Consider the following 27,985-nt stretch of genomic DNA (forward strand, 5'->3'; position numbering starts at 1 on the left):
TAAATAAATTATTTTCACACGCCTAGACTTGAACGGCGCAGTACCGCACGCACTGGCCGAGAGCTGAAGATATGCGAGCGTTGGGCGTCCTGAGTTATGTAAACTTGTGATTAAGCTAGCCCAGCTATGCGCTACTAGACGAAAGATCACGTGTTTATGTCTCCTAGCCTTGCTTGTCTCGACTACCTACAGTCAGCTGGTTACTTCACGCGTGTACTATTTATTTTCTTTATTTGATATGTTCAATACTTTCTTATCAACGGTGCACCAGTAAAAAATATGAGTTTATTTGTAGTTTCAATGCGAAATCTAACCATATATTTTAAAAAATATATTGTCGTGGGCAAAGGCGTCTTAATGAAGAAAAATCTAAATTTCTCAATTTCCATAAAAAGTAAGAAAAACTGTTTACATGTCAATATAAATTTTAATTTCTCAGCATCAAAATAAACCATGATTTTGATCATTGGGTGAAAGGGTTTCGGAGCCACAACAGTTTAAAGTTGCTAATTTTATGAAAATACTGTAAATTTAAATATTTTTAATTAAACACTATGAAGTTCTGATGCCTCAAACTTTGCACAAAACATTGTATCACAGTTGTCAACGTACAGGAAAAGTTTCATTGTATTTAAAAATTGCAAGGTCAATTTTCTGTATATTTCGGTCGATTTGAAATGAAATAGCCCACAACAAGAATAGGTGAAATTAAGGTAGGCCTAGTTTGTTTTTTATATCGGGTTTTAATTTCAAAACTTTCTGAGTCTAAATAAGTATTTAATTAAATTTAATTCAATTTAAACAAAAGCACGTCAATTTATGGATTTAGGGAGAAGTTTAAAGAAGTTTAATTGCATTTCAGGGTTCATCCCCTCAGCCTTTAACTTCCCCTATGAAATGTCAAATGACACCCTGTTTTATGATATTTCAATTTGAAAGAGTATTCAATTGTTTATATATCTCATTCATTTGTTCTCACATCTTTTGTTTTCTGTCGTCGCCTGGCAACCTGGATTGTTTCCCAATTTTATCATCTCACAAATTTAAGAACCGAGCGAGTTGTGTCAGACGGTAGCGCATGCGACTCGCATTCGGAAGGTCCCGGGTTCAAACCCTGTGGCCGGCCAAACTGACTGGGGTTTTTCATGTTTTCTCTCAGTCACAAAGGCAAATGCCGGATTGGAAATTATATAGCATGCGTCATTGCCGTATTAATCCCAATATTATAAACATTAATTAAAATCTAAAATCAGCTACATGAATGCAAGCCTTAGGCTATAACACACAAGAGAAATAGAGCTCAACAATAGTAACCAAGGCCTAGCGGTATACCCACAGATCCTAACACGCGATATGACCACAGATGTTAAAGCGTGTAAAAAAAAAACTTGACAAAAAACGTGCATGCCCAAAGGTCCCCCAGGCTACAGATTCCCCTCAACCCCGGTAACCACATACTACCCCAGGGTCCAAGTTCAGTGGCGGCTCGCAACGGACTCTACATCGGAGCAAGCCCAAATTAGAGGAAAGAAACGAAGATGATGATGAAAGAGGGGAAGTTAATTATGATGGCGAAATGAATCCGAGGTCCAACGCCGAAAGTTACACAGCAATTCTGCTTCAATTGGTTGAGGGAAAATTTGCTTACAAATGGATTTTTGAGAACCCGGAGGTTCATTGCCGTCCTTACATAAGCTCGCCATCGGTCCCTATACTGAGCAAGATTAATCCAGTCCCTAGCATCACATCCCACCTCCTTCAAATCCATCTAGTCTCGGCCTCCCCAAAGGTTTATTTTTTCCTCAGATCCCCCTACTAAAACTCTACATGCATTTCTGGTTACACCCATACGTGCTGCATGCCCTGCCCATCTCACACGTCTGGATTTAATGTTCCTAATTATGTCAGGTGAAGAATACAATGCGTGCAGTTCTGTGTTGTGCAACTTTCTCCATTTTCCTGTATACTCTATTTTTTTTCATGGAGTGCAGTTTCATAGAAAGCACTTTGCCGACAGACCTTCTACTGCCCCCTACTAATTGGTTGTCATAAATAAATGTCTTCCTTACTGTGACGGAAATCTTGTCTTCTCTTGTTAGTAACCAATCAAAACCCTCGTTCAGAAGAATTGACAGGTGCCCGTCAAATCCACGTGGAGGCAGAGTTGCCGCATCTTTTCCGAATTCCAAGAATCCCGTCAGTTTCACTGCATAATTTCGAAGGTCATCAGGATTGTGGAAACTGTGCAATGTTGGGACTAGGGGACAGGATGGAATTGTCAGAGGTGTTTGTGTAGGAAGTCATGAATCTGTAAGTGGGTGTTCAAAGGAGCCACCGAACTGCACTCCTTGAAATAAAATAAGGTATAGCTGCATCCCTCTTAGCCCCAGATATTTTCCTTCCAGTAGGGAAGGGGGTAGCAACCGTTAATCCAAAGGTATAGCCAGGTTAATATTAAAAATGTTAGTAAAAATAAAATGATGTCCCTGTACTAATCCGTTACTCCACGGCGTGGATATTTAATGAGAAAGCGATCCTTGCTTCAACTAATATTGAGAAACGCAGGCTTAACCCGTGAAGTGCACAAGATTTATCACAATTAGTCAAACGCGGAGGAAAAATAGGTCAGTTGTGATTTGTTTTGTGCAGTTGCACCATGCGCATTGGCCTCTGGTCAGAAGTGGGTTGTTTCCTTTAGCGTCGCCGCGGACTCGCACAGTGGTTGATATGGAAGCGTGCGTGAAGATGCACACCAGTTCCGCGTCCAGATCTCCCCATGACCTCTAGTAGCTGTGCGCTCTTCTGCTGATAATGAGCAGTGTCGAGTAGATCTCGTTGGACTATCACAAGCAAGAAGAGCCCGCCTGGTAGTGATTTCTCACGCAAGAAAGAAGATAAATTTTTTTAATACTACACCTTCGGACGTAGATATCAAACCCACAACCATGAGGTATGTCCTATCGTTATACAAGTACAGTATTAGTGTAAGCTTGTTTACAAGGAGCACAAACAATTATTGACGCAGTTTTGACGTCGTTCGCAGTCTAGGTAAATTTATCATTTAGAGAGACTATCACCGTCATATATGGTTGAGAAGCTCTTATCATCCAGTCTGCTGTCCAAAAATCTGAAAGTTAGAATTTATATAACAGTTATATCACCGGTTCTTCTTTATGGTTGTGAAACTTGGACTCTCACTCTGAGAGAGGAACATAGGTTAAGAGTGTTTGAGAATAAGGTGCTTAGGAAAATATTTGGGGCAAAGCGGGATGAAATTACAGGAGAATGGAGAAAGTTACACAACGCAGAACTGCACGCATTGTATTCTTCACCTGGCATAATTAGGAACATTAAATCCAGACGTTTGAGATGGGCAGGGCATGTAGCACGTATGGGCGAATCCAGAAATGCATATGAGTGTTAGTTGGGAGACCGGAGGGAAAAAGACCTTTAGGGAGGCCGAGACGTAGATGGGAGGATAATATTAAAATGGATTTGAGGGAGGTGGGATATGATAGAGATTGGATTAATCTTGCACACGATAGGGACCGATGGCGGGCTTATGTGAGGGCGGCAATGAACCTTCGGGTTCCTTAAAAGCCATTTGTAAGTAAGTAAGTAAGTAAATCGCCGTCATATATATGACTCGGTTAAGAGAGAAGTTTTATATGATATTCTTATTGAATTTGGTATTCCCAAGAAACTATAGTTCGATTAATTAAAATGTGTCTCAGTGAAACATACAGCAGAGTTAGTATAGGTCAGTTTCTGTCAGATGCGTTTCCAATTCACTGCAGGCTAAAGCAAGGAGATGCACTATCACCTTTACTTTTTAACTTCGCTCTAGAGCAGGCCTGCACAAGATTTCCGGTCTCCGAGCCGGCTCATGAGCGGAATGCAGATATTAGCTGCGCTCAGTATAGGGTGGAATGGAAGAAGTGTGATCTCGTACAAAATAAACACAAAAGGAAGTACTATTACGCGTGCTTATGAAAATAATTCCCGTTCAGTGTTTGCAAAACTATCTTGGACTATTATTAATTAACTAGCCGTACCCGTGCGCTCCGCTGCACCCGTTAGAAATAAATATAAAGTAATCACATAATCAAAATAGGACAATTGATCCAGGGAACATTCGTGTTTGATAGAAGGATAAATCGTTGATTATGTTACTTAATTTAAATTGTATTAAAAATTAAAATGCCATCATTTTAATCCAGAGACCACTCATTTGGTCATAAAAATTATTTTAGGAAATACAGGAAACGAATGCCTATCAAGTTTTCTGTGCATAAGAAGCTATTTTAATCTTACCTGTCCTCGATTCACTCAGAAGTTACTGTAATAACATTATAGCATTATGTCCATCTAGAGAAACTACACTTTCCAATGGTGAAATAATAATAAATTATACAAATCGGTTAATTTAGCTTCCGATATTACTAAATACAGACACAGAAACATTTTCTGTAGGCTATGTTTCATAGCTTTCGATTATTGTTGTCCAAGGCCCCTTATAGACGAAGTCATTTGTTTTTTATTTCATTACACAGCCTTAGATGGCGTTGTTATTGTAATTTTGAAACTCATTTACCTCATTAAATATCAGTCCTATCAAAATTTTGCATGGAATAAAGCTTATCGGAAATTAGTTTTAAAGAAACTTTTGTTATGTAATATTTTTCATGAAAATTAATAATAAGGGAGATATTTCGATTTATTTAATTCAAGTCCCCTTATAACCCCCCTTTTAAATAAAATATTTTGAATGCCATATAACCTAAATTCTAAGTTACAACGAACTTAATTTATATTCCAATTTTCATATAAATCGGTTCAGCCATTATCACGTGAAAAGGTAACAAACATCTAGACAGACAGACAGATATACAAACAAAAATTTCAAAAAAGCGATTTTCGGTTTCAGGGCGGTTAATTATATATGTTAGGGCCAATAATTTTTGGAAAATCGAAAATTACCAGAAAAATTTCGGATACAGATTTATTATTAGTATAGATAAAGAAATATTTATTTTACAGAAGTAATAGAAATTCTATAGCTACTTAAATGTACAATATCATTTTGTTATATTTTTATTTATCAGTACATCAAAACGAGGTTTTATGCTGTTGGCAGCTGAAAGGAACAGTAGCCTACTGATCATAATGAAACATCAGTTACAGATGTTCGATGTCTGCCTTTATTAAAGTTGATTATAGAAAACAGTTGCTCACAATATAAATGTTGAGCCAAACAAAGTAATCATTTTCACAGCCAACCTGTGTAGTCGTGGATATTATTGCTAATGTTTAGTCTTGTAAAACTCAACCAGGCTAGTAGTATTATTCAAACGATCTTTAGCCCTTAGGTCACATTGAAGATCAATAAGTTCGAGCTGTAAATCGTTAAATGTTAAATGTTACGTTCCGTCTTTTAGATTCCTTCATACTGTACTGTAGCAGTAGGTAAGGAATGTAAAACAGTTACTGAGAATAGGCCTACACGCTGCACTCCACTAGATAACTGAGTGGTCGTTTCCCTCTCCAATACCTATAGCAAGTCTATGTCATTCTGACGTATCTTCCTCTCCGTTTCGGCGAGCGCTAAACACGGCTCTCCCGCTCCGAAGGAGCGCGCGCGCTCGTTGAGCGCTGTTTGTGCAGGTATGATTTAAGAGACTGTCACCGCCATATAGGCTCAATTGTGGACAATATTTTGATTTTCGCAACCCTGTGCTGAAACTAACTTTAATAACGCTGGTCAACAAAATTAAACACATTTTTTGTTAAAAGATAAAGAATAGGTGATTCTTCTTGCACTTTTTCGTGCTGATTTCAGATCTGTTTTCAAAATGTTTCTATCACGCAAGGTTTTTGAGTAATTTTATGAAATGTATGGTAGTGGCAAAAATAACTGGACCGACTCTATGTAGTAGCTGATTTCAGAGCTCTGAAATCAGCTACAAGAGTCGGTCCGGTTTTTTTTTGCCGCTACTGTACTTCAGACTTTTCTGGTATTGATACCTTGTGACATATTACCTAAAATCATATTTATTTACCTAAAATGTGTTTGAAATAGATTTTAGGCTATACTTCACTTGAGAAGCATCTCTTTTGAGTGTCCAGCAGTAGTCCGCCAGAATATTTGGGCTCCATTTTTCCTGGTAGCGCCTTTCCATTTCAGAAAATTCCTGGTGAAAACGCTCTCCAGTTCATCGTTCACTACCCAAAGGTTTTGAGGAAAGAAAAAAATAGATGAGAATCGAAGAAGTAATTTTCAGAGATATGACATCCCATCATATTATAGTTCTGAATCAGCTCACTGACAAGTTCTCTGTAATCTTCTGATTATTGGTTCCTAGAAAGTAACAATGTTGAATGATCCATAGGTTCCCGGCGTATCATTGGAACTGGAAAAGGCATATGACGGGATCTTGTAGCCAACCACTTAATAGAATCACATGGAGCACAACAGATTTCAGGGGCCCAGTTCATGTCCTCATCTATTTTTCAATCAAAAGAACACTCGTAAGCTCTTTTAACTAGTGTAGTAAAATTCAAAGTTAACTAATCACAAACGCAACAAAAATTGTTTATGCTATTTATACAGAATTCCGAGGTATGTTTCACTTTATAAGATACTTTTACCACACTTAAAATAAGGACAAAGAAAACACGGGTTATTTAACTTGTTTTATGAATGTAAGTTCCAACTCAACTGAGAATTAGTATTAACTCTCATAGTCTTACGAGGAATAAAAAATATTTTTATGAATTCAGACTTCACAGGCAACAGTGATCTAAAGTTATAGGTCAACTGTTAAAGCAATAGAATGAAATATTTTCTCTCCATTAGCATGTGTTAAGGACTGTATATATATATATATATATATATATATAGAAGCCAGTGAAGCAAAGAAAAAAGAAAAGTGTCTTCTTTAGTGTAACTTTTCTGAAGTATTGCCGATATTAAACATTTCAGAGAAAATCAGTGCTACAAAAATATCCTTTATACTGCTTTATTCACAACAGTTGTTCTCGAAGTCCTATCCCTTGGTGGCGTCATCAGTTCGTTACACTGCTAGAGGCAATTTCATTATTTTAAGGAAATATTTTGTTTATCATCTCTTTTAAACCACTAATACTATCCACAGACTATGACATTATGATTGCAACTGTAGTCCTTTATTTAAAATTCTCCGCTCTTTAAAATTAATTGAGCATATTGGGAATTAAATCAATGGCTTCTCCGAAACACGTTATGAAATTTTTAAAACTTTTTTTTCTCGGAAAGGAAGCAAAAACGAGCAAAATTGTATTAAACTTTTTTGTTCGAAATATTTCAAAGACTAACCGCCTGAAATTAATGACAATACTTATGGCTCACTCTATGTAAGTGTATTATCAGTTCGAAAATGCTTTATATGTGCTAAGAATTAAACATCGAAAGAATTTGAATGCTTCTTTTCATACTTGCATGCATTTACTTTAAGGTTCCTTGTGTGGATTATTCTCATTATCCAGTAAGCAATATGTTTATTTTGGTATGCAAATGTTGAATGTATTTCTTAGCCACTAGTTACACAGCAGTCGCATGCCTCGAGGCTTGGAAGTTGTATAAAAAGTGTACCGTAATTTATTTCCCTCCGAAGCACGTAGTGAATCATCTCCAGACCATTCATATATGTAAAGGAGTTTTTGTGCACTAGCATCACATCATAAACACTCTTTGGTGACACTGAAATCTTTTATAATATGACATTTTATGACAGGCTTGTAATATAATTGCTATAGCAACAATGACGTCAACGACTAAGCAATGTCGCATCAAAACGTATTATGAGGGGAGGGAATTACGAATTGTGGTACCGTGTCTCTATTATGGCTTTACGAACATAACAATATATCGTTAAATAAAGAGTGTTGAACACAAAACACACGTGAAAAGGAGATATGTTTCTTCTGTGATAGCCGAGATCCTACTCCGTCTGAGTCAAATTAGTGACTTTCTTAAATACAAGTTATACAGGGTTTTTCAGAATTTCAATTGCAATTAAAATTATTGATTGCGGCGATTTGAGACAAAAAAACTCAGACATATTAAACCTTATACAGTCTTAGAAAAAAGTTTTGTCGTGTCTCTTGATGGTGGAAATGTTGGAGTTTTGACGCGCGATTTACACGAGTACGTTTGTACAGATCTCGGATTATATCTCTGCCGATCAGTGGCCGTTAAATTTCAAATGGCTTATCTTACAACGTAGGCGTCGGCGTATTGAAAAACATTGCAACTTTCCTCCCATCGTCTCACCTCCCCACCGCAACTGTAGTGTTGCACAAAGGCAGAGATAAAATACGAGATCTTGTACGCTATCTCCTTTGACTTCAAACCTAGTTGCTCAGTGTTGTCAATTCAGCGGTTTTCCCGCTAGATCTGGCGTTTTTCTGTGTTCGTTTAGCGGATTTTACATTGACAGCATAGCAATTTAGCGGTTTCTGCACTGTTTCATAGCGGTTTTTTTAAGAATTGAGTTGGCAACACTGGAGTTGCTATAAGCCTCTCGTCGTGCTGCTTTCTTAACGTCCTTTTCGGTGGAGCAGTGAGTAGCGTGCTGGCTTGCGGTCTTCGGGGCCCGCAATCGCTTCCCGACCAGCTCATTTTTTTTTATTAACGTAACTAATTTTTATACAATGTTACCCCTCTTAATGTTTTAATTTTTATTATAGTGAAACGAATTAGGCTATTTTCCAACTCTGGCTCGACTAGGAGAATAAAAATACTCTTGGGAGATCAATTTTCTTTCCGGAATAAAATAAACCAGGTGACCCGGGTTCGATTCCTGGCTGGGACAAATTACCTGGTTGAGGTTTTTCCGGGGTTTTCCCTCAACCCAATATGAGAAAATGTTGGGTAACTTTCGGTGCTGGACCCCGGACTCATATCACCGACATTATCACCATCTCATTCAGACACTAAATAACGATAGCAGTTGATAAAGCGTTGTAAAATAACCTACTATAAAACATGGTTTCGGATGTTTAACTATCAAATTTTGAACCGTAATAGTCAAAATACATCATAATCCAATAATTAGATATAGAATGGTGAGAGACAAACCGCATGGAAAATTACAATGAATGAATGGGAAGAGGAGAAATAAGTAAAAGGTACACGAAGACGCAGCCTCGTGAGAGAAATTTGGGGCTGAGAGGAAATGTGTGTCTGAGCTCCAAGCCACCGATCCGTTTGAAGGAACGTTAGAGAATTTTGAAGGGAAGAAAGCCGAAAATTCAGGGAAATCGGGAACCACTAAGCACATTATTTATAGAATGAAGACGGACCGCGTCGAAAACTACGAGATATGTGCTATATTATGTCATAAAATCTGTCAGTTTAATCCTAGTGACCCTCGAATAATAACACTATTCAGCGCTAAAAATAGTCGAAAATTATCACAGTACCTATAATGATATGGCTGTTTTATGTAAGGTCGTGAACAATTAATTTCATATACCTGCTTAAACACTGCAACTTATAAGTAAAATTAAATATTTATATTATATTGAGATTATAAATTATGTATTTCGTACGCAATACACGCTCATGTTATTTATAGTACTTTACGAATTACAGTCAACTCTGGATATAGTGAACTCGCTTATAGTGAACCAAAAGCGTTGGTCCTGACCCGCATACGTTAAAAAGTACATTAATATTTCCGTTTATAGTTATTTCGGTTATAGTGAACATTAAAAATTGGAGTTACAAGAGTTGTATGCTGACGAATTCTTATTGGAAGTCAGACCTTTTTGTATAAAATTGAAAGAATGTGTTGAGAACAACATTCTAAGTTTCTTACTCCTTTAGGTAGGATTAGTGATTCCTGTGCTGTAAATCCAGGTAATGCTTGACAAACTTGCCTCATTCCACCGTCGAAGGGTTGCCATTCTGTTCTCAGGCACACTACTCTACTGTTATTTCTAATCCTCCACCGTCAAAGGGTTGCCTTTTGTTCTCAGAAACATTTCTACTATGACGGAGAGCATCGAAAGAACGAAAAATGAAATTGCCTTCTTTTATTAAAAGGGGACGGACATTATGCCCAGAGCATAAATGAAGGTAAGATTCCAATAGCTATCAAACTACATCAACCCCCTCCCAGTTTCCATTAAGTGACCCGGGAAATTCCAAGGCTGAATACGCAGTCACATCATAACAGCGTTTGTCATTTCTGTCTGATCAGTCTGTTTCTAGTGTTCGAACAGTGAATATATTGTATAAAAATGTCGACGTGTAAAGTGTTTTCTTTGGAAGATAAGGCGAATATTAAAAGTGACATTGAACGTGGTCTTTCGCAAGTGGACGTGGGTCGAGAGCATAGTTTAAGTAAATCAACTGTGAGTAACAGTATAGAGTGTAGTCCATTCCACAAAAATGAAATATTTTAATTACTGTATAGTGTTTTATTTTCTTGTTCACAATTTCATTCATTGCTGTCATTTAAGGTTAGGGGAGAGACACTTCGGATTTAGTGAACGAAATATGCAAGTCCGCAGAGGTTCACTATATCCGGAGTTGACTGTATTTCGTATGTTTTTGAATACTGGTTCAAGAAGATAACTAAGAGAGTTAATAACGTGATAAAATACTGTAAATAAATGATAACTTATTGCGAAACACGTAATCTAGGTGTTGTCCTTATGAGTTGTGACACAGGTTTGATTAATATTGCAATCTAGCTAATAGTTTAACGTTGGATCTTTTGATCATTTAAAGGAGTTCAGAAGCACAGTATTATTCAGTATTGGAAGAGCAAAAGTTTATAAAATGGCTATCCCCATAACCCACAGTACAGAGGTCAACACATTACTCTTTGCAGATGACAAAGTCATAAATGTCATCTCAGAATATAATTAATAAGGATTCGGTTACATAAATTGGCTAACTGGGGTTCGAAGATCAGAAAATGGACCGAGTTATTTTTCTATTTACGTTGTATATAACATTATCTTAGATGTGTGAAATTGCTTCAGTGCTGAGCGAAGATCACAAAAATACATATAACAAAGTACGTAATACGAGACATGGAAGAAACTATGTGACAGAGCCTTTAGATTAGGGTTGCAGAACTGGGGAAGAAAGGAGTGAAAGCATGGGAAAGAGTTCGTTCCCCCATCCCCAAGGCCAGAGCCTTCATTGACGTTTCTGTGACGTTTCACAAACACACACGTCCACACCTGTGGAGTAACGGCTAGCACGTCTGGCTGCGAAACCAGGTGGCCCGGGTTCGATTCCCGGTCGGGGCAAGTTACCTGGTTGAGGTTTTTTCCGGGGTTTTCCCTCAACCCAATATGAGCAAATGCTGGGTAACTTTCGGTGCTGGACCCCGGACTCATTTCACCGTCATTATCACCTTCATATCATTCAGACGCTAAATAACCTGAGATGTTGATACAGCGTCGTAAAATAACCTACTTAAAAAAATTAACAAACACACTGTTCTCTCTTCTCTTCTCCCCCTACCGTGCAATGACGCAAGGGTTGAAAGAAAGGGATGAGTTACGTGTTCCGGCTATGACGTGTACTTCAATTGTAGCACAGTTATGCATCCCTGCTTTAGATAGTCTGAATTCGTTTTTACAAAAAAAAAAAAAAAAACACAATAAGTCCTATAAATTAATACAATTTCGCTCTTATTTCGCAGAAATACATAGGACCTAAATTTCGCATTTATCGCGGATTAAAAAACTACACTAATATACCTAATATGCTATTAAATATAAAATTACTTAATAATAATAATAATAATAATAATAATAATGATAATATCCGCCAAAGAATTAGTATTGCCATTCAACGAGGGAACGCTATAAGTGTTATGGGGATTTTTCCAGAATCTAAATCATTGGAAGAAATATTTTATTTCGTGCTGAGCTGTAGACAGTTTTTCGCATCCTTTAGTTTTGTTGCTAACTTCTAGTTTGTCCCTTACTCAATTGTTTAATTTAAATTTCAAATTAAATTAAATTTTATTTTGTATAAGACAGTTTGCTATGTTTTTAGATAATATTGCTCTAAATTAAAGCATTAGGTAAAATTGTTAAGTAGGATAAAACAACTCTGTGAATTATTATTGTTACAATATTGTGTTGTTAGTGGTAATTACATTACCTGTAATTTGTCATGAGTAGGGTACGGATTTTTAGGTCGTTAAAATGTAATTTTATGTGCCTAAAATAGGCTTAAAAGTGTAGGAAATAGTCTCTAAAGAATTGAAAATAGGCTCTAACAAAAAAAAAATATTTTCTTTAAAAACATGTTTCACGTCATCAGGAATTCACTTCTAGAACTTAATAATTTTAAATGCTTATATACCGTTACCACCACTACTACTAAAAGTACAAGAACAACAAATATCTAACTAGTTATACAGGGACATCATTTTATTTTTACTTGCATTTTTATTGTACCTGCATGTCTGAATGTACTTCACTCCCACCCCTTCACTAATGTCCTTGCTCCCGCCAGACACACAAACTTACGGCCGCTGTTGCAGTCGAAGTCTTCAAGCATTGAAGTAAACACTGCAGTGTATAGTGTGTTTCAGAAATATGGTTGCGTTTTCTATAGAAGAAAGAACCTATATTAATAATATGTACTAAAAATTATATTCAAGAAACGATAAATTCAATTTCAGAGAATATGCTTCAAAATGTTTTTAATAATATGCATTAAAGAATTGAAGCCTGCATTGTAATGAACGGCAACCATTTTCAGCAATTTATTTAAAAATTCAGATTAGCTTATTTTGAATTGAGGTGGCTAGAAGCTAGAATGCTAGTGACATTTGTAATAACATTTGAGTTAAGTGCATCCAGTGTAAGCTAAAGTATCTAAAATTTTAGTGACAAAGGGATATTTTAATCGCATCACACATTAAAATTTAAATAAAAATTTCACCGATTTTACGAAAGCTTAAATATTTAAACCCCATTTTCTCAAAAGTAACTTAAGTGCACTTACAGCCCTTTACTTATGACCCCCTCAATTTAAATGCGCTCTCTATATTGTATGTTAACACCAATAATTAATATGCTAAATAAAGTAGACATTACATAACGAACATAGCCGCCTGAAAAGTTGAGTTTTTGAAAAAAAAGTGTTACTACTCTACTGTATTTTGATAAATTCCGTAAAAGTGATAATCAAACTGAAAATCGTAATATCGTATTTTCCTACAACATAAATGGATACATTACTTTTCTCTCCTCCTATACCTAGTAAACTGATTTGTTTACATATTGCACTAGTAACATCAAACTCCTGTAATGGAAGGGGGCAACTGAGTTTCCGAGTATAGCCAGGTTAATGTTAAAAATGTTGGTAAAAATAAAGTGATGTCCCTGTACATAAACTAAACTTAAATGTGACAAATAAGTTTTAGACATAAATACAGTGCACAAACAAATCAAATATAATCAATTTTTACCAAGCCTTATCCGTTAATGTCCATAATTAGCTTCACAATAAATTACTAATGCTTTTTCTAAATTGTCAACTAAAAATAAAAAGCACAACACAAATTTGTATGCTATGAACGCTCCACATCACTGAAGTAACAGGACCGTATTTCAATTTTGACATTAGTTGGACAGGAATGTTACATTGTAAATCCGTGTTCTTCCCTGTTAGGATATCTGAAGCAGTACGCAAGTCCTTCAGTCGTACATTTCTCTGTAGAATTTGCTCCAGTTTATACCGTACTTTATTTACAACAGAACCAGGAACACATTTGGAATTTAAAATACAAATTTTCGAAATAAGAATGGGTGTCTTGACCTATTAGAGATAAAACACACTTGATAGGTCAAAATAGGCTTTGTCGTCAAAATAGGCATTTTTAGGTACTATTAAAATACCAATTTTAGGGATAGTTTTATATGAAACGTGTACTTGCAAGTTTTTATGAACTTATCTTTTAAGGATTAAAATAGGTTTTTACCTAAAATCCGAAGTCTAGTCATGACAATATCTATTTGATCATAATAGTCTTAGCTATAGTACAGGGACATAATTTTATTTTTACTTCAATTTTTATTGTACCTGAGTTTTGGAATGTACTTTACTCCCACCCCTTCTACTAGTAAACTTCCAACCGTTCACGACACAGAGCCGAGGGCGCGTAAGCAGTACTGAGTTACTGAGTATAGTACGTTTCAGAAATATGTTCGCGTTTTCCAGTGACGAAAGAGCTTTCAATATTGAATCATATTTTCGTACGGGTACTGTCGTCCGTTTCCCTATGTCGCATCCCGGTTTCCCCCACCTGCTTCTGTTCGCCCCTTTGTAAAGTCTAGTAGCTGGGCTATCTTAGCTCTTTTCTGAAAACAATAATTTCTGTTAGGAATTGGACGTCTATGTAGTATTATTCAAGTGTTTAAAATAACTAAAATAAAAGGACCTCCTTAAGTAATTAACTGTCACGTGATTCCTCCCCCCTGGGACAAAACCACTTGAACGGACAGTAGATAGCATTTCTGAGTGATTTTATCTTTTCGGATCGGGCAGAAGTGAAGATTGAATTTACAGTACGTAAGGTACTCTTTTATAGAGTAGGTACAGAATTATTTCAACATGAGTTACTCGTACGAAGGACGAAACTGGTAATTGGAATTAGGTACAATAGTCTATAGTGCGATAATATGCACAAAAGAACTGAAGCCTGTATCGAAATGAACGGCCACCATTTTCTAAAATGTGTTTAAATATCCATATTATAATTATTTTTCAATTTAACTTCATTCTCTATATAGTACGCTAATGTGCTGTAACAGTACAATATACACTGCATAATTAATACTTCCGAATGGATAGCTCAATTCGTGTGTAAAACACTAAGTGTTAATACAGTACTGTATTTTGATTAAACAAAAACCTAATGAAAATTATCAAACTCAAAATTGCTATATTTCCTAGTTTACATAAATGGATGAACCAATTTTTTTCCCTCCTATATCTAGTAAAGTGATTTGTATTTTACGCCAGTATCATCGAACTCCGTCGTGGAAAGGGTAGCAAACGGTGTTTCCTGTTTCAATCGTTAATAGAAAGGTATAGCCAGGTTAATATTAAAAATGTTAGTAAAAATAAAATGATGTCCCTGTATAATAATGTTCATCTATCTAAAAATGTTAAATGTTATGTTTTATTTAACGACGCTCGCAACTGCCGAGGTTATATCAGCGTCGCCGGATGTGCCGGAATTTTGTCCCGCAGGAGTTCTTTTACATGCCAGTAAATCTACTGACATGAGCTTGTCGCATTTAAGCACACTTAAATGCCATCGACCTGACCCGGGATCGAACCCGCAACCTTGGGCATAGAAGGCCAGCGCTATACCAACTCGCCAATCAGGTCGACTTCATCTATCTATGTTCTCTTATTATGTGCAAATAAATGATATTGTAACACTCATACTAGTGTGATCCTATATGATGACTCGGCGTAGCTCAGTGGTAGAGCACTCAGTTGAGAGTCCTGAGTTCGATCCCCAGCGCCGGAGTGAATTTTTACCGTTATTAATAAATAGTAACCACAATAGGGAATTCTGTAGGATGAAAAAAAATATGTCATCATATGGATAAAATTACTTATTTTGACAGCATTTAGACACATTTCGTATTTATCGTGATTGCGAAAATCTACCATTTATATTCATAATGGACAAATAATGATAAGAAGAAGATTGTTTGCTCTAGTTCTTGAACTGATAGTCCTAGTACGGACTCACGCTTTCTTTATGTAGATCAGTACATCCACGGTTATGAGGTCGGCCGCGAAGGTTAAAGTGTCAGAATATTTGACAATAATTATTATATTCCTTTTGATAAGACGCTCGACTGATGTCTTTCAAGAATGCATTAGTCAATGTTTTGCTGCATTTCACTCCCACCCCTTCTACTAATGAAGTTCAACCGTCCTCCACACAGATCCAACACCGCATATAATATAGTCATAGTAGCCTTACGGCCATAGTAAACAGTACGTTCCAAAAATATGTTCGCGTTTTCCAGTGACGAAAGACCTTTCAATATTGAATCATTTTCGCACAGGTACTGTCGTCCGTTTGCCTATGTCGCATCCCGGTTTCTCCCACCAGCTAGTGGCTGGGCTGTCTTACCTCTTTTCTGAGAACATTAATTTCTTAGGTCTATTCCCATATATTTTTACCAGAACAAGTCATATAGTATTAACCTTATCTTTAGCATTACCACTTTGAGTTAGTTTTATATTATTTGGTTGAATTAATAATACTGAACATATATTTGCACACCTTGTACCACAAGGTACAATATAACTTAAATGAAAGGGCCTCGTTAAGTAATTACTGTCACGTGACAGTACGACATAACCACTTGGACGGACAGTAGATAGCATGTTTGAGTAATTTTATCTTTTCGGGTCGGGCAGAAGTGAAGATTGAATTTACAGTACGTAAGGTACTCTTTTATAGAGTAGGTACGGAATTATTTCAACATGAGTTAGTAGTACGAAGAAAGAAACTGGTAATTGGGATTAGATACAATAGTCTGTAGTGCGATAATATGCACATTAGAACTGAAGCCTGTATCGAAATGTGTTTAAATATTCATATTAGGATATTTTTCAATTTAACTTCATTCTCTATATTGTACGCTAATGTGCTGTAGACAGTATAATATATACTGCATAATGAATACGTCCACATGGACAGCTCAGTTCGTGAGTAAAAACACTCATTGTTAATACTGTACTGTATTTTGATTAAATAAAAATCTAATGAAAATTATCGAACTCAAAATCGCGATATTTTCTAGTTTACGTAAATGGGTGAACTACATTTCTTCCCTCCTATACCTAGTAAAGTGATTTGTTTGTATATTGCGCCAGTATCATCGAACTCCAGTCGTGGAAGGGGGGTAGCAAACGGCGTTGATGCAGAGGTATAGCCTAGTTAATATTAAAAATGTTAGTAAAAATAAAATGATGTCTCTGTAGATGTTTTATTTTTAAAGAGAAACGTTTAAGCAAGCTTAACACAATACGGAGATTAGGATATCGAAAAGTGTTAGGGAGATTTTTTTATATGCAGTGTCTAGAATTGTACAAAGAGATATATTTTAAAATAAGTGCATAGCGAACTTCAGGAGTTTTTTCAAATATTTGCATAGCAATATCGTCTGGCTCCATTGGGCTTCGTTGTGTGTCCTTCAGCCGTTCCATAAATATTAATGCTAATTGTACTGCTTAATTGGACACCAGTCCACAGCGAGCAGTTAAGTGGGGTAATAAACATGGACTGCTAGTGCTTTACGAAACAGCAAAATCTAAGTACTATATGTTCGTACGCAAGGAGTTTTAATAATAATAATAATAATAATAATAATAATAATAATAATAATAATAATAATGATTTATTTAACCTGGCAGAGTTAAGGCCATACGGCCTTCTCTAACACTCAACCAGGAGTAAAAACTGCGTTACAAAAACACTACAAATTTACAAAGTACACTACAATTTTACACACAAAATGAACAAGATAATAATAATAAAATGTAAACAACAAGTAAGAAGAAATCAGACATAATATATAACATAGAGAAAGAAAGAGAAAAGCATAATAAAATGTGAACAGCAGGTCAAAAATACATGAGGCATACAAAGTATAAAAAAATAGGACAATTATTGATAATAAAAATAATAATAATAATAGTAATAATAATAATAAATAAGAATAGTAATAATAATAATGATAATAACAATAATAATAACAGGCCTAATAGTAATAATAATACTAATTGTAGTAATAAAATAGTACAGTACAAAGCATACAATGAATACAATATTTTTAAGTACACACAGTAAGGAAAATTATGATTATATATAGCTCAACTTATCACATTAGAGATATACCGTTATCGGAAAATATGAAAACAAAAATATAAAATAAGTTAAATATCACTAGAACATAAAAAAATGTGAATACGTGGAAACATGCAATATAACACTTGTCATAATAGTAAGTTAGTTTGGCAACTCGTCATAAGATAATTTTCTAACTTGGATTTGAAAGATTTCAATGTTCGGCAGCCCTTGACTTCAGGCGGCAGAGAGTTCCAGTGACGAGAAGTAGCAACAGTGAAAGATGAGGAATACAGAGATGATGTGTGAAGTGGAATTTCTAGCGTGTTATCGCGCTGTGATCGAGTATTAATATTATGATAGCGAGAAAGAGTATGAAAACGAGCGAATAAATAATAGGGGGATGAAGTGTGCATAATTCGATATAGGAGAGAAAGTGAGTGCAGATTTCTCCTCTCATGTAACCTAAGCCATGATAACTTCTCGAAAGAAGGTGAGATATGATCATAGTATCGAACATTACAAATGAAGCGGACGCACGCTAGACGTTTGCAATAATCTGTGAATCCAGGTTCGATTTTCGGCAAATAGGATGTTTATCTCCTTCACACAGGGAATGGTATGTGTACCTTTAATGGAAATTACGGGAAAACGGCTGAACGGATTTTAATAAATGACCCCTCATCTTGAAGCTTGGAACCCAAAGTTTTTCATAAAAATAGTAGTTTTCAGTGAAATGTCAATTTTTAAACATGATTTTCCTATTTTCTAAAATCCATCTGTCATCACTAATTGCATTTCAGAATAAAACAAAACACACACTACAGTAAACAATATTACACGAAGAATGCTGACATATTTAGAGCTCAAATTAAATTGGTTATTAAAAACTTCAAGACTTAATCAAAATAATTTACAGGTCTGATTCTGTGGTGTGTAATTTTCTGAGTACAGCTGTGTATTGGATATTAAAAACTACAAAACTTGAGGTGGTTTGATGACATTATTACCATTAGAAATGAAATATTATTATAGTTAATGTGTGACTATTTTTCATTAATTATACATATTAAAACGTTTTGGGGTTATATAAGTAGATGTAGAGAATATCTTAAATTAGATCTTGATTTCTATAATTTACTGAGTGGTGGCTATATAGTATGTATAGTATATGTTACTGAAAACTATAAAACTTACGTAAGATAATAATATTGTTATTAAAAATCAAATATTTTTATAGTTATTAATCAAGTGGGGTTGGGTCTCTTTCATATATTTAATGGCGGTGTGGTGTAGATATTTATATGCGTCATTCTCTTCAGTATTGGCTCGAGAGAGCGCAAAAATTAGAGCTCCTAAGGAAAGACCAAAAGGTATTACTTGCTGATAAAAATAAGAGGCCTACAAGATTTTGTAGTCTCCCGATCATTTCAGCAAGATCTCTTAGCAGGATAAAATGATTTTACCCTCTATATTTCAAGGTTGTTTATGAAACATGCAGCAGCTATACCAAAATGCTATGTCTTGTTCGAAAGCATAGCAAACCTGACATTTTTTTAGCTTTCACCTACAATTCACAATGACCTGAAATAGCTACTGCTTTACTCCCATATGAAAAACCCACTGATCGTCCTGACATTGTTACTTGCGTTTTCGCGTTGAAACTAAAAAACTGAAGGTGTATAGTTTCATTTTTTGGTGATTCCGATAAGCTTATATTATTTAACTATAGCAATGTTATTTTCCACCTTTGCTTATCTTAATGTTATTAGTTTACATTAAGATAAGCAAAGGTGGAAAATAACATTGCTATAGTTAAATGAAGGTGTATAGGTTCAAGAAGAACTATTTGGCATAAAAAAACCATTCAGAGGGAGTATGGTTCATTATTATGGAAACAAATAACTTTCAGAATGTCTGGTATTCTTCACTGAAAATAAATCTGAAAAATGTTTATTTGAACGTCTAATGAACTTAGTTTGCAGCATTTGCTGCACAAGCCACTAGTTCATATTGATTGTCGGGAATATTTCATAATGTCTTCTATTTATTTTTGGAGTTGCTATAATTACATTTTCGTCAGAGCAGGAAGTAGAGAGCAAGAGGTCTTTTACGCACCGATTAGAAGGTTCTAGACCTTACGAAGGATAGCGTGCTGTGTAACCAGTTCAGTTACCTTGACAGTGGCTTTCTGCAGCAGTTTGTGACGTAAATCTTTTAGAAATAATATAAACATTGTCCTACGTCAGCAAGGTAACTACTACTTTTATGAAAAACTTTGGGTATGGAAAATGTATGGAATTTTACTGTAATTTTATATATTTCATAAAGTTATGCAAAGATTATAACACAAAGGCTAAATCCAGTAACCAGATGCCATTATACAAAAAAGGGGGGGGGATTCGGAAAAGACTTATGACGCACGTATTGTGTTTTTATACTCGAAGTTATAATACAAAGAAGAAACGAATATAACCTGGAGACACACATGGCTTTTGTCGATAATGAAAAGGCTTTCGATTGTGTAATCAGAAAACGAATCTGGAGAATAGCCCTATTAGAAGGAAAAAAATACCCATAAGTCTCTAGCAGGACACTTATCTGCATTGACTATGAGAAATAAATAAGAGAGAACAAAAATAACAAACCAAGGAGTCCAAAAATGATATAGCTTTTGTACTACAATTTTCAAGCTTTAAATAGAAGAAGTGCTAAAAAATTGGGAAGATATAGCCCCATTTGGAATTTAAATTAACAACAAAATATCATAGGTTTGGAAGTAAATCCTGAAAAGACAAAGTATATGGTTATGTCTCGTGACCAGAAATTAAAATATAAAAATTGGAGGTTTATCCGTGAAAGAGGTGGAAAAATTCAAATATCTTGGAGCAACAGGAACAAATATAAATGACACTCGGGAGGATATTAAACGCAGAATAAATATGGAAATGCCTGTTATTATTCGGTTGAGAAGCTTTTGTCATCTAGTCTGCTGTCAAAAAAATCTGAAAGTTAGAATTTATAAAACAATTATATTACCGGTTGCTCTGTATGGTTGTGAAACTTGGACTCTAATTTTGAGAGAGGAACAGAGATTAAGGGTGTTTGAGAATAAGGTTATTAGGAAAATATTTGGGGCTAAGAGGGATGAAGTCACAGGAGAATGGAGAAAGTTACACAACGCAGAACTGCACGCATTGTATTCTTCACCTAACATAATTAGGAACATTAAATCCAGACGTTTGAGATGGGCAGGGCATGTAGCACGTATGAGCGAATCCAGAAATGCATATAGAGTGTTAGTTGGGAGGCCGGAGGGAAAAAGACCTTTCGGGAGGCCGAAACGTAGATGGGAAGGTAATATTAAAATGGATTTGAGGGAGGTGGGATATGATGATAGAGAGTGGATTAATCTTGCACAGGATAGGGATCGATGGCGGGCTTACTTAGTCTTTTCGGGATTTACTTCCAAACCTGTCGCTTTACTTGCTTCAAGTAAAATTTCCATGTTTTCCCTAATCGTTTGTGGATTTTCTCCTATCATATTCTCGTCATGTGCATAGACAAGAAGCTGATGTAACCCGTTCAATTCCAAACCCTGTCTGTTATCCCGAACTTGCCTAATGGCATATTCTAGAGCGAAGTTAAAAAGTAAAGGTGATAGTGCATCTCCTTGCTTTAGCCCACAGTGAATTGGAAAATCATCTCATAGGAATTGGCCTATACGGACTCTGCTGTAAGTTCCACTGAGACACATTTTAATTAATCGAACTAGTTTCTTGGGAATACCAAATTCAATAAGAATATCATATAAAACGTCTCTCTTAACCGAGTCATATGCCTTTTTGAAATCTATGAGAACTAATGTACTGTACCCTTGTACTCCCATTTTTTCCCCAATATCTGTCGAATACAAAAAAATCTGATCAATAGTTGGTCTATTACGCCTAAAACCACACCGATGATCCCCAATAATTTCATCTACATGTGAAGTTAATCTTCTGAAAAGAATATTGGACAAAGTATTGTACGACGTCAACAAAAGTGATATTCCTCGAAAGTTACCACAGATAGTCTTGTTCCCCTTCTTAAAAGTAGGTACAATTATGGACTCTTACCATTGATCTGATATATTATCACATACCAAATTAAAATGTTCAGTAATTTTTAAAACATTTTCTATCTTACAATCGGTATTGATAGGTTTTTTTTTTTTTTTTTTTTTTTTTTTTTTTTTTTTTTTTTACGATGGGTATACATGCACTATTCCTAAGCGATCTTCGACGTGGTCTGTAAGATTGTTTTTTTATAATAGCAGCTTAAAACTTACGTCATAAAGCCTAACTGCGTATTGTTTCCTGTCAAGCATGGTTTTGCCCACGTCTCGAATGTGAGAACTGCCGTTCCGCTTCACTATCTTGATTGGATTTATAAATTTTCCACTGCAAGTTTTTTCAAGGATTTTACTTACTCCCCCCATACAGGAACACCGTCCGTCCTTGAATGTGAAGTAGCGTGGTGGAGACTCCTGCATTGTACTCCTCCCCTTCGCTCTCTCCAAGACTCTCAATACATAATAAATACTTATTAACTGATTCCGCTTTGCAAAGTTCAACCAAGCTAGGGCAAGCAGTTGCTTTTGCGTAAATTTTTCTGACTATTTCGGGAGAATTGGCCAAAACAAGATACTTAGCGCGAAATAGCTAATATCTTCGAGATCACTGAGAGGAATAAGAAACAATTATTGTTTATGGTTCCTTTAAGGAATGTATTTTAATAAGTGATTAGGAAATTTGCTTTGTACCAGAATGCTTATGAGGAAAATAATGTTGATTGAAAGTTTTTCAAGTGTCCCGTTTTGCCAAACTGGTTGGATAAAACGGGATAGTTATACATGTAAATAATTGAAATTGTTGTAATATTCATTCATTCATTCATTCATTCATTCATTCATTCATTCATTCATTCATTCATTTTATTCCATAGATCTTACATGAGCAATGAAGCTTTAAGATGTGGAACAAGTCAAAATTTTACAATATTGCAATTACAATTTTTACAAATTTTTATAGTTTTATAATTTAGTAATTTTCTACAATTTTTACAATTTTGTGCAATTTTTTTTTACAATATTTTGGCGAGATGTAGTGAGATGAGATGAGGTCCCAGGATTCGCCAAAATATTACCCGGCATTTGCCTTTGGGTTGGGGAAAACCTCGGAAAAACCCAACCAGGTAATCAAATCAAAGGGAGGTAATCTAATCAAAGGGGTTGCTGCCAAGGACTCGCCATAGACCATCCGGCTTCAGTCCTACGGCTGTGGAAAACCTCGGAAGAAACAAAGACCAAAGGGGGATCCAACCCAAGCCCGAACGCAGCTACGGATCAGCAGCCCAGCGAGTCTAAGATATACAAATTTGTGCAATTAATATCAAGTAGTTTAATTCAATTTATAATCATAAACAATTCATCAGTTGAGCTACACAGACTACTATACAATTTACAGCATATACAATTCATCAATTGAGCTATACAGACTACCATTCAATTTACAGTAGGCCTATATATATTAATGAATAAGTAAGAAAAATTGCACACAAAGCATGAATATGAACAAAACAAATCATTTCTATGTCAATTTGTACATTATATTGCTATAATTATTGTAAATTTTATTAGTAACAACAATGTAATTTATTCGTCACAACAATAATTCATTTCTACAATTCACCTTAAACGCTCTCGTCAACAATTGGATCTTCACTCACACAGTATTCGTTATAGCACTCCACCGACGACAATGACAATTTACTTGGACTATTACGCACAACAATGAACTGTTAATCTTAACTAATATTTACAAAGCACTATTTACAAATCAGAACTACCAGTTCTCAGTTCACAGTTCTTCTATCTCAGTCACTCGAGTTCACGGTATCTCGAACCACAGACCTTCAGAGACTGTTCACTGTACTCGAACTCGGGTCCCTCCAACTGCGGTCCACTGCACTCGAACTCAGGTCCCTCCAACTGCGGTCCACTGCACTCGAACTCAGGCCTTCGGATGCTGACGCAGATGCGGACGCAGACTCGAGTCGAACTCCGGCTTGCTTGCTCTGGCTTTCTCACTGACTGAATAACTGAGAACTCTGAAACTGAAAAACTGCTGTCGTTCCTTCGCGACCGTAATTTATAACTACAGCGACGTAGCCTGGAAAGTTCGACCCGTCTCTAGAGATGGCGTTCCAGAGAAATCCAGGGCCCTCTCCTCTCTACCAGCACCAGATGCGCGCGCAAACTCGTCGCGTGACGTAATACACCCTCTCTCCCTTCTCTCCACCGCGCGACGTCACTCAATGTTCCGTGGAGCCTGTGCGATCTGCTTTCTTGCGGGACGCTGGTCGTGAGTTCGATTCTCACGTCGCTGTCACATTGCCCCCTCCTTAGGGCTGCTCGTCCCGGGCAGTCCCTTGGTAGACGGCTAATCGGTCCAGATGCACCACCATCATCTTCCCTCGAGGTTGTCGCTGGATCCGGTACACCACGTCGTTGATCCGGGTCACCACGCGGTATGGTCCATCCCAGGCACGCTGCAGCTTTGGTGATTTCCCTTTGGTCCTGGTAGGTCGATACAGCCACACCAGGTCGCCCTCCTGGAATCCTGCAGAGTTGGCTAATCTGTCGTAGCGCACCTTCATCCTGTCGCTGGCCATCTTGAGGTGCTCTCTGGCCAGTTGGTGAACTCCATTCAACTTCTCGGTGAGTTCTGCCACATAGTCAGTCGCTGGCTGGTCGGCGCTGGGTGGCGTGCCAAACAGCAGATCACAGGGCAGGCGCAGCTCTCTCCCGAAGACCATGTTTGCCGGTGTCATCCCTGTTGTATCGTGGACCGAAGCTCTGTAGGCCAAGAGGAACAGTGGAACTCTGGCATCCCAGTCTCGTTGATGGTTGGACACCACCTTCCGCAGGTGCTCCTCCACGGTTTTGATGTATCGTTCCACCATGCCGTCGGACTGTGGGTGGAGGGGAGTGGTCCTGGTTTTATGCACCCCCAGACGCTCGAACAATTCTCCCATCAGGTTGGATTCGAAGTTGCGCCCCTGATCGCTATGCAATTCCCGGGGCACCCCGAATCGGCAGATGAAGTTGTCAAGCAGCGCGTCGGCCACCGTCGAAGCCTCTTGGTTGGGAATCGCGTACACCTCTGGCCATTTTGTGAAGTAATCCATGGCGACTAGCAGGTAGCGGTTCCCGCGATCCGTGACCGGGAACGGTCCAGCAACGTCAATGGCGATCCTCTCAAAAGGAGCTCCCACGTTGTACTGCTGCATGGCTCCCCTGCTGCGGGTCCTTGGTCCGCGACTGGCTGCACAGGTGTCGCATCTTCGGCACCATTGTTCCGTGTCGGTTCTCTGATGCAACCAATAGAACCTCTGCCTTAACTTGTCCAGCGTCCTGTTGGCTCCCAGGTGGCCTCCAGTCACTCCAGCATGAGTCTCCTCCAGCACTTCCTTCACCTTGCTCCTGGGCAGGACAAGTTGTTCTATGCGGGTCCTTCCATCGGCCGACTCCCAAATCCTCTTCAGGATACCGTCCTTGACAGTGAAGGATTCCCACTGGGCCCAGTAGCTCTTGTAAGTGGTGCTACGGTTGGCGATATCGGCCCATACTGGTCTCTGGCCGGACTCCACATCACGTAGTAGCTGTCCAATGTTTGGGTCTTCCAGCTGCTCCCTCCTTATGGCGGCGTTATCCCATCCTGGGCTCGGTTGGGTGGCAATTGCTCGGACTGCGTGGGCGCCATCCCGCTCTTCTACTTTCAGGCAGTGTTTACAGCCATCCGGGCACGGGCGTCGTGATAAGGCATCAGCGTTGGAATGTTTCTTCCCTTGTCGGTGTTCGGAAGTGAAGTTGTACTCCTGCAGTCGTTGAACCCAACGGGCGGTCTGCCCCTCCAGATTCTTGAAGCCCAATAGCCAGGTGAGTGCAGAATGGTCTGTCCTCAGATGGAATTCCTGGCCATACAAATATTTGTGGAAGTGCTTCAGGGCTTCCACAATGGCAAGAAGTTCTCTACGCGTCACACAGTAGTTTCTCTCAGCCTTGGATAGTGTTCGGCTGAAGTAGGCAATCACTCTCTCTTGCCCGTCCTGTTCCTGAGAGAGTACTCCGCCGATGCCTACGTTGCTAGCGTCAGTGTCGAGCGTGAACTTCCTTCCAGGGATGGGATATCCCAGTACAGGAGCAGTGCAGAGCGCCTCTTTCAGCGACTGGAAGGATGACTCCGCCTCGTCTGTCCACTGGAATTGTCGTTTCTCCTCGGTCAGCTGGGTTAGAGGCTTAGCGATGTTGGCGTACCCAGCTACGAACCTTCTGTAATAAGTGCAGAGGCCGAGAAAGCGGCGCAGCTCCTGCTTGTCCCTCGGTCTAGGCCATCCTCTGACGGCTTGTAGCTTCTCCGGGTCCGTGGCCACTCCGTTGGTCCCTACTACGTGTCCCAAGTAGTTGACCTTCTTCTGGAATAGATGACATTTCTTCGGGTTCAACTTCAGTCTGGCTTGTCGCAGTCTCTCGAACACTTTCCTCAGGTTCAACAGCTGTTCGCCGAAAGTCTTGCCCACCACGATGACGTCATCAAGGTACAGCAAACAGGTGTCGTATGTCAGGCCTCTCATTACGGACTCCATTAGTCTCTGGAATGTAGCCGGGGCGTTGCAGAGGCCGAACGGCATAACGGTGAACTGCCATAGTCCCTGGCCTGTAGAGAATGCCGTTTTCTCCTTGTCCTCAGGATGTAGCGCCACCTGCCAGTATCCTGACTTGAGATCCAACGTCGAGAACCACTCTGCTCCGGCCAGGGTGTCCAAGGTGTCGTCAATTCGTGGAAGGGGAAAGCAGTCTTTCCTGGTGACGTCATTCAGTCTTCTGTAGTCCACGCAGAAACGCAGGTCCCCATTCTTCTTCTTCACCAGCACTACAGGTGATGACCAAGGGCTGTCGGATTCCTCGATGACCCCTCTTGCTTTCATGCCCTCCAGTTGGTTGTCAATCTCCCTCTGTTTAGCTAGAGGGACGCGTCGAGGAGGTTGTCTGATTGGGCGAGCATTTCCGGTGTCAATGCGGTGCTGAACTTTCTCCGTTCTCCCGTAGTCGTTTTCAGACAGACTGAACACGTCCTGAAACTCTGTCAGTAGATCGTGGACTTGTCTTCTTTCTCTTTTGCTTAAATTCGCCGGCAATTCTCGAGCCAGCTCTTTCAGTGATGGGTCTAAATCTGGACGTGGTCGGTGACACTCCTCGTTTTCTGCCAGCGACGTCACAGACACCACCGGCTCGACGTTACCTAGTACAGTTCCACTAGGCACCTCCTTGTCCCGATTGGTGACATTCAGGACCCTCACCGGTACCACCTTCTGATTCGGTAGTAGGGATCTGGCCACGTAAACCCCATCTATCGGAGTTGTTTGCGAATCGAGGAGCAGGTTTCTCTTAGGTTGTCCGTCCAGTCTTGCCGTCACCACCATCTCGCAGCCTGCCGGGATTGTCACATGATTCTCCAGGGTGAGTCTGCTGGCCATGGGTTGGTCTTCGACGTCCCTCAGGAACACTTCATCCTGACCAAAACGCAGGATACGGCGCCTGACGTCCACCGTTGCATCGAAGATCCGCATGGCGTCGAGTCCCAGGATGACGTCTTCAGTGATGTTGGCGACGAACACCCACATCTCCAGTCTCCTCTTTTCCAATGTCAGATCCAGGAAAACCTCCTTTTGGATGGGCAGGTTCTCGCCTGAGGCAGTACGTAGCTCATACCGGCGCAGCGGCGTCCTCCCAGGTAGGCCACGCACGACTTCCGGTCTGGCGATAGTGAGCGACGCCCCGGTGTCTACCAGTACTCTGCATGGGCGGCCTCTTATCCATCCGTCAGCAATCAGCCCATCGTCGCATCTTCTGTTAACCGTCTTCAAGATCAGCCGAGGGGATGGTGATGACGGCGCCGACGTGCCCCTCGTCGCATCGGCCCCTTTTAGTTTTCCTGTTTGTGACCAGATCGGTCACAGTCCCTCCTCAGGTGCCCAGG

General features: G+C 38.5%; 1 protein-coding gene across 2 annotated transcripts in view; it reads left to right on the plus strand.

Moving 5' to 3' along the window:
* Nucleotides 1-27,985, plus strand: part of LOC138716204 (ATP-binding cassette sub-family G member 1) — a 372,962-nt gene that overhangs the window by 71,946 nt on the left and 273,031 nt on the right. Inside the window, exon 1 of one of the 2 annotated variants that reach the window (XM_069849050.1) lies at nucleotides 2,731-2,950. The exons of the other annotated variant lie outside the window; for it this stretch is intronic. Within the exon in view, the coding sequence (XP_069705151.1) occupies nucleotides 2,946-2,950 (5 nt within the window). The 5' untranslated portion in view covers nucleotides 2,731-2,945. Of the gene's footprint in view, nucleotides 1-2,730; nucleotides 2,951-27,985 lie in introns of those variants that run through there. 2 annotated transcript variants of the gene reach the window in all.

This window comes from Periplaneta americana, chromosome 2 (assembly GCF_040183065.1).
Source record: "Periplaneta americana isolate PAMFEO1 chromosome 2, P.americana_PAMFEO1_priV1, whole genome shotgun sequence".
NCBI lineage: Eukaryota > Metazoa > Arthropoda > Insecta > Blattodea > Blattidae > Periplaneta > Periplaneta americana.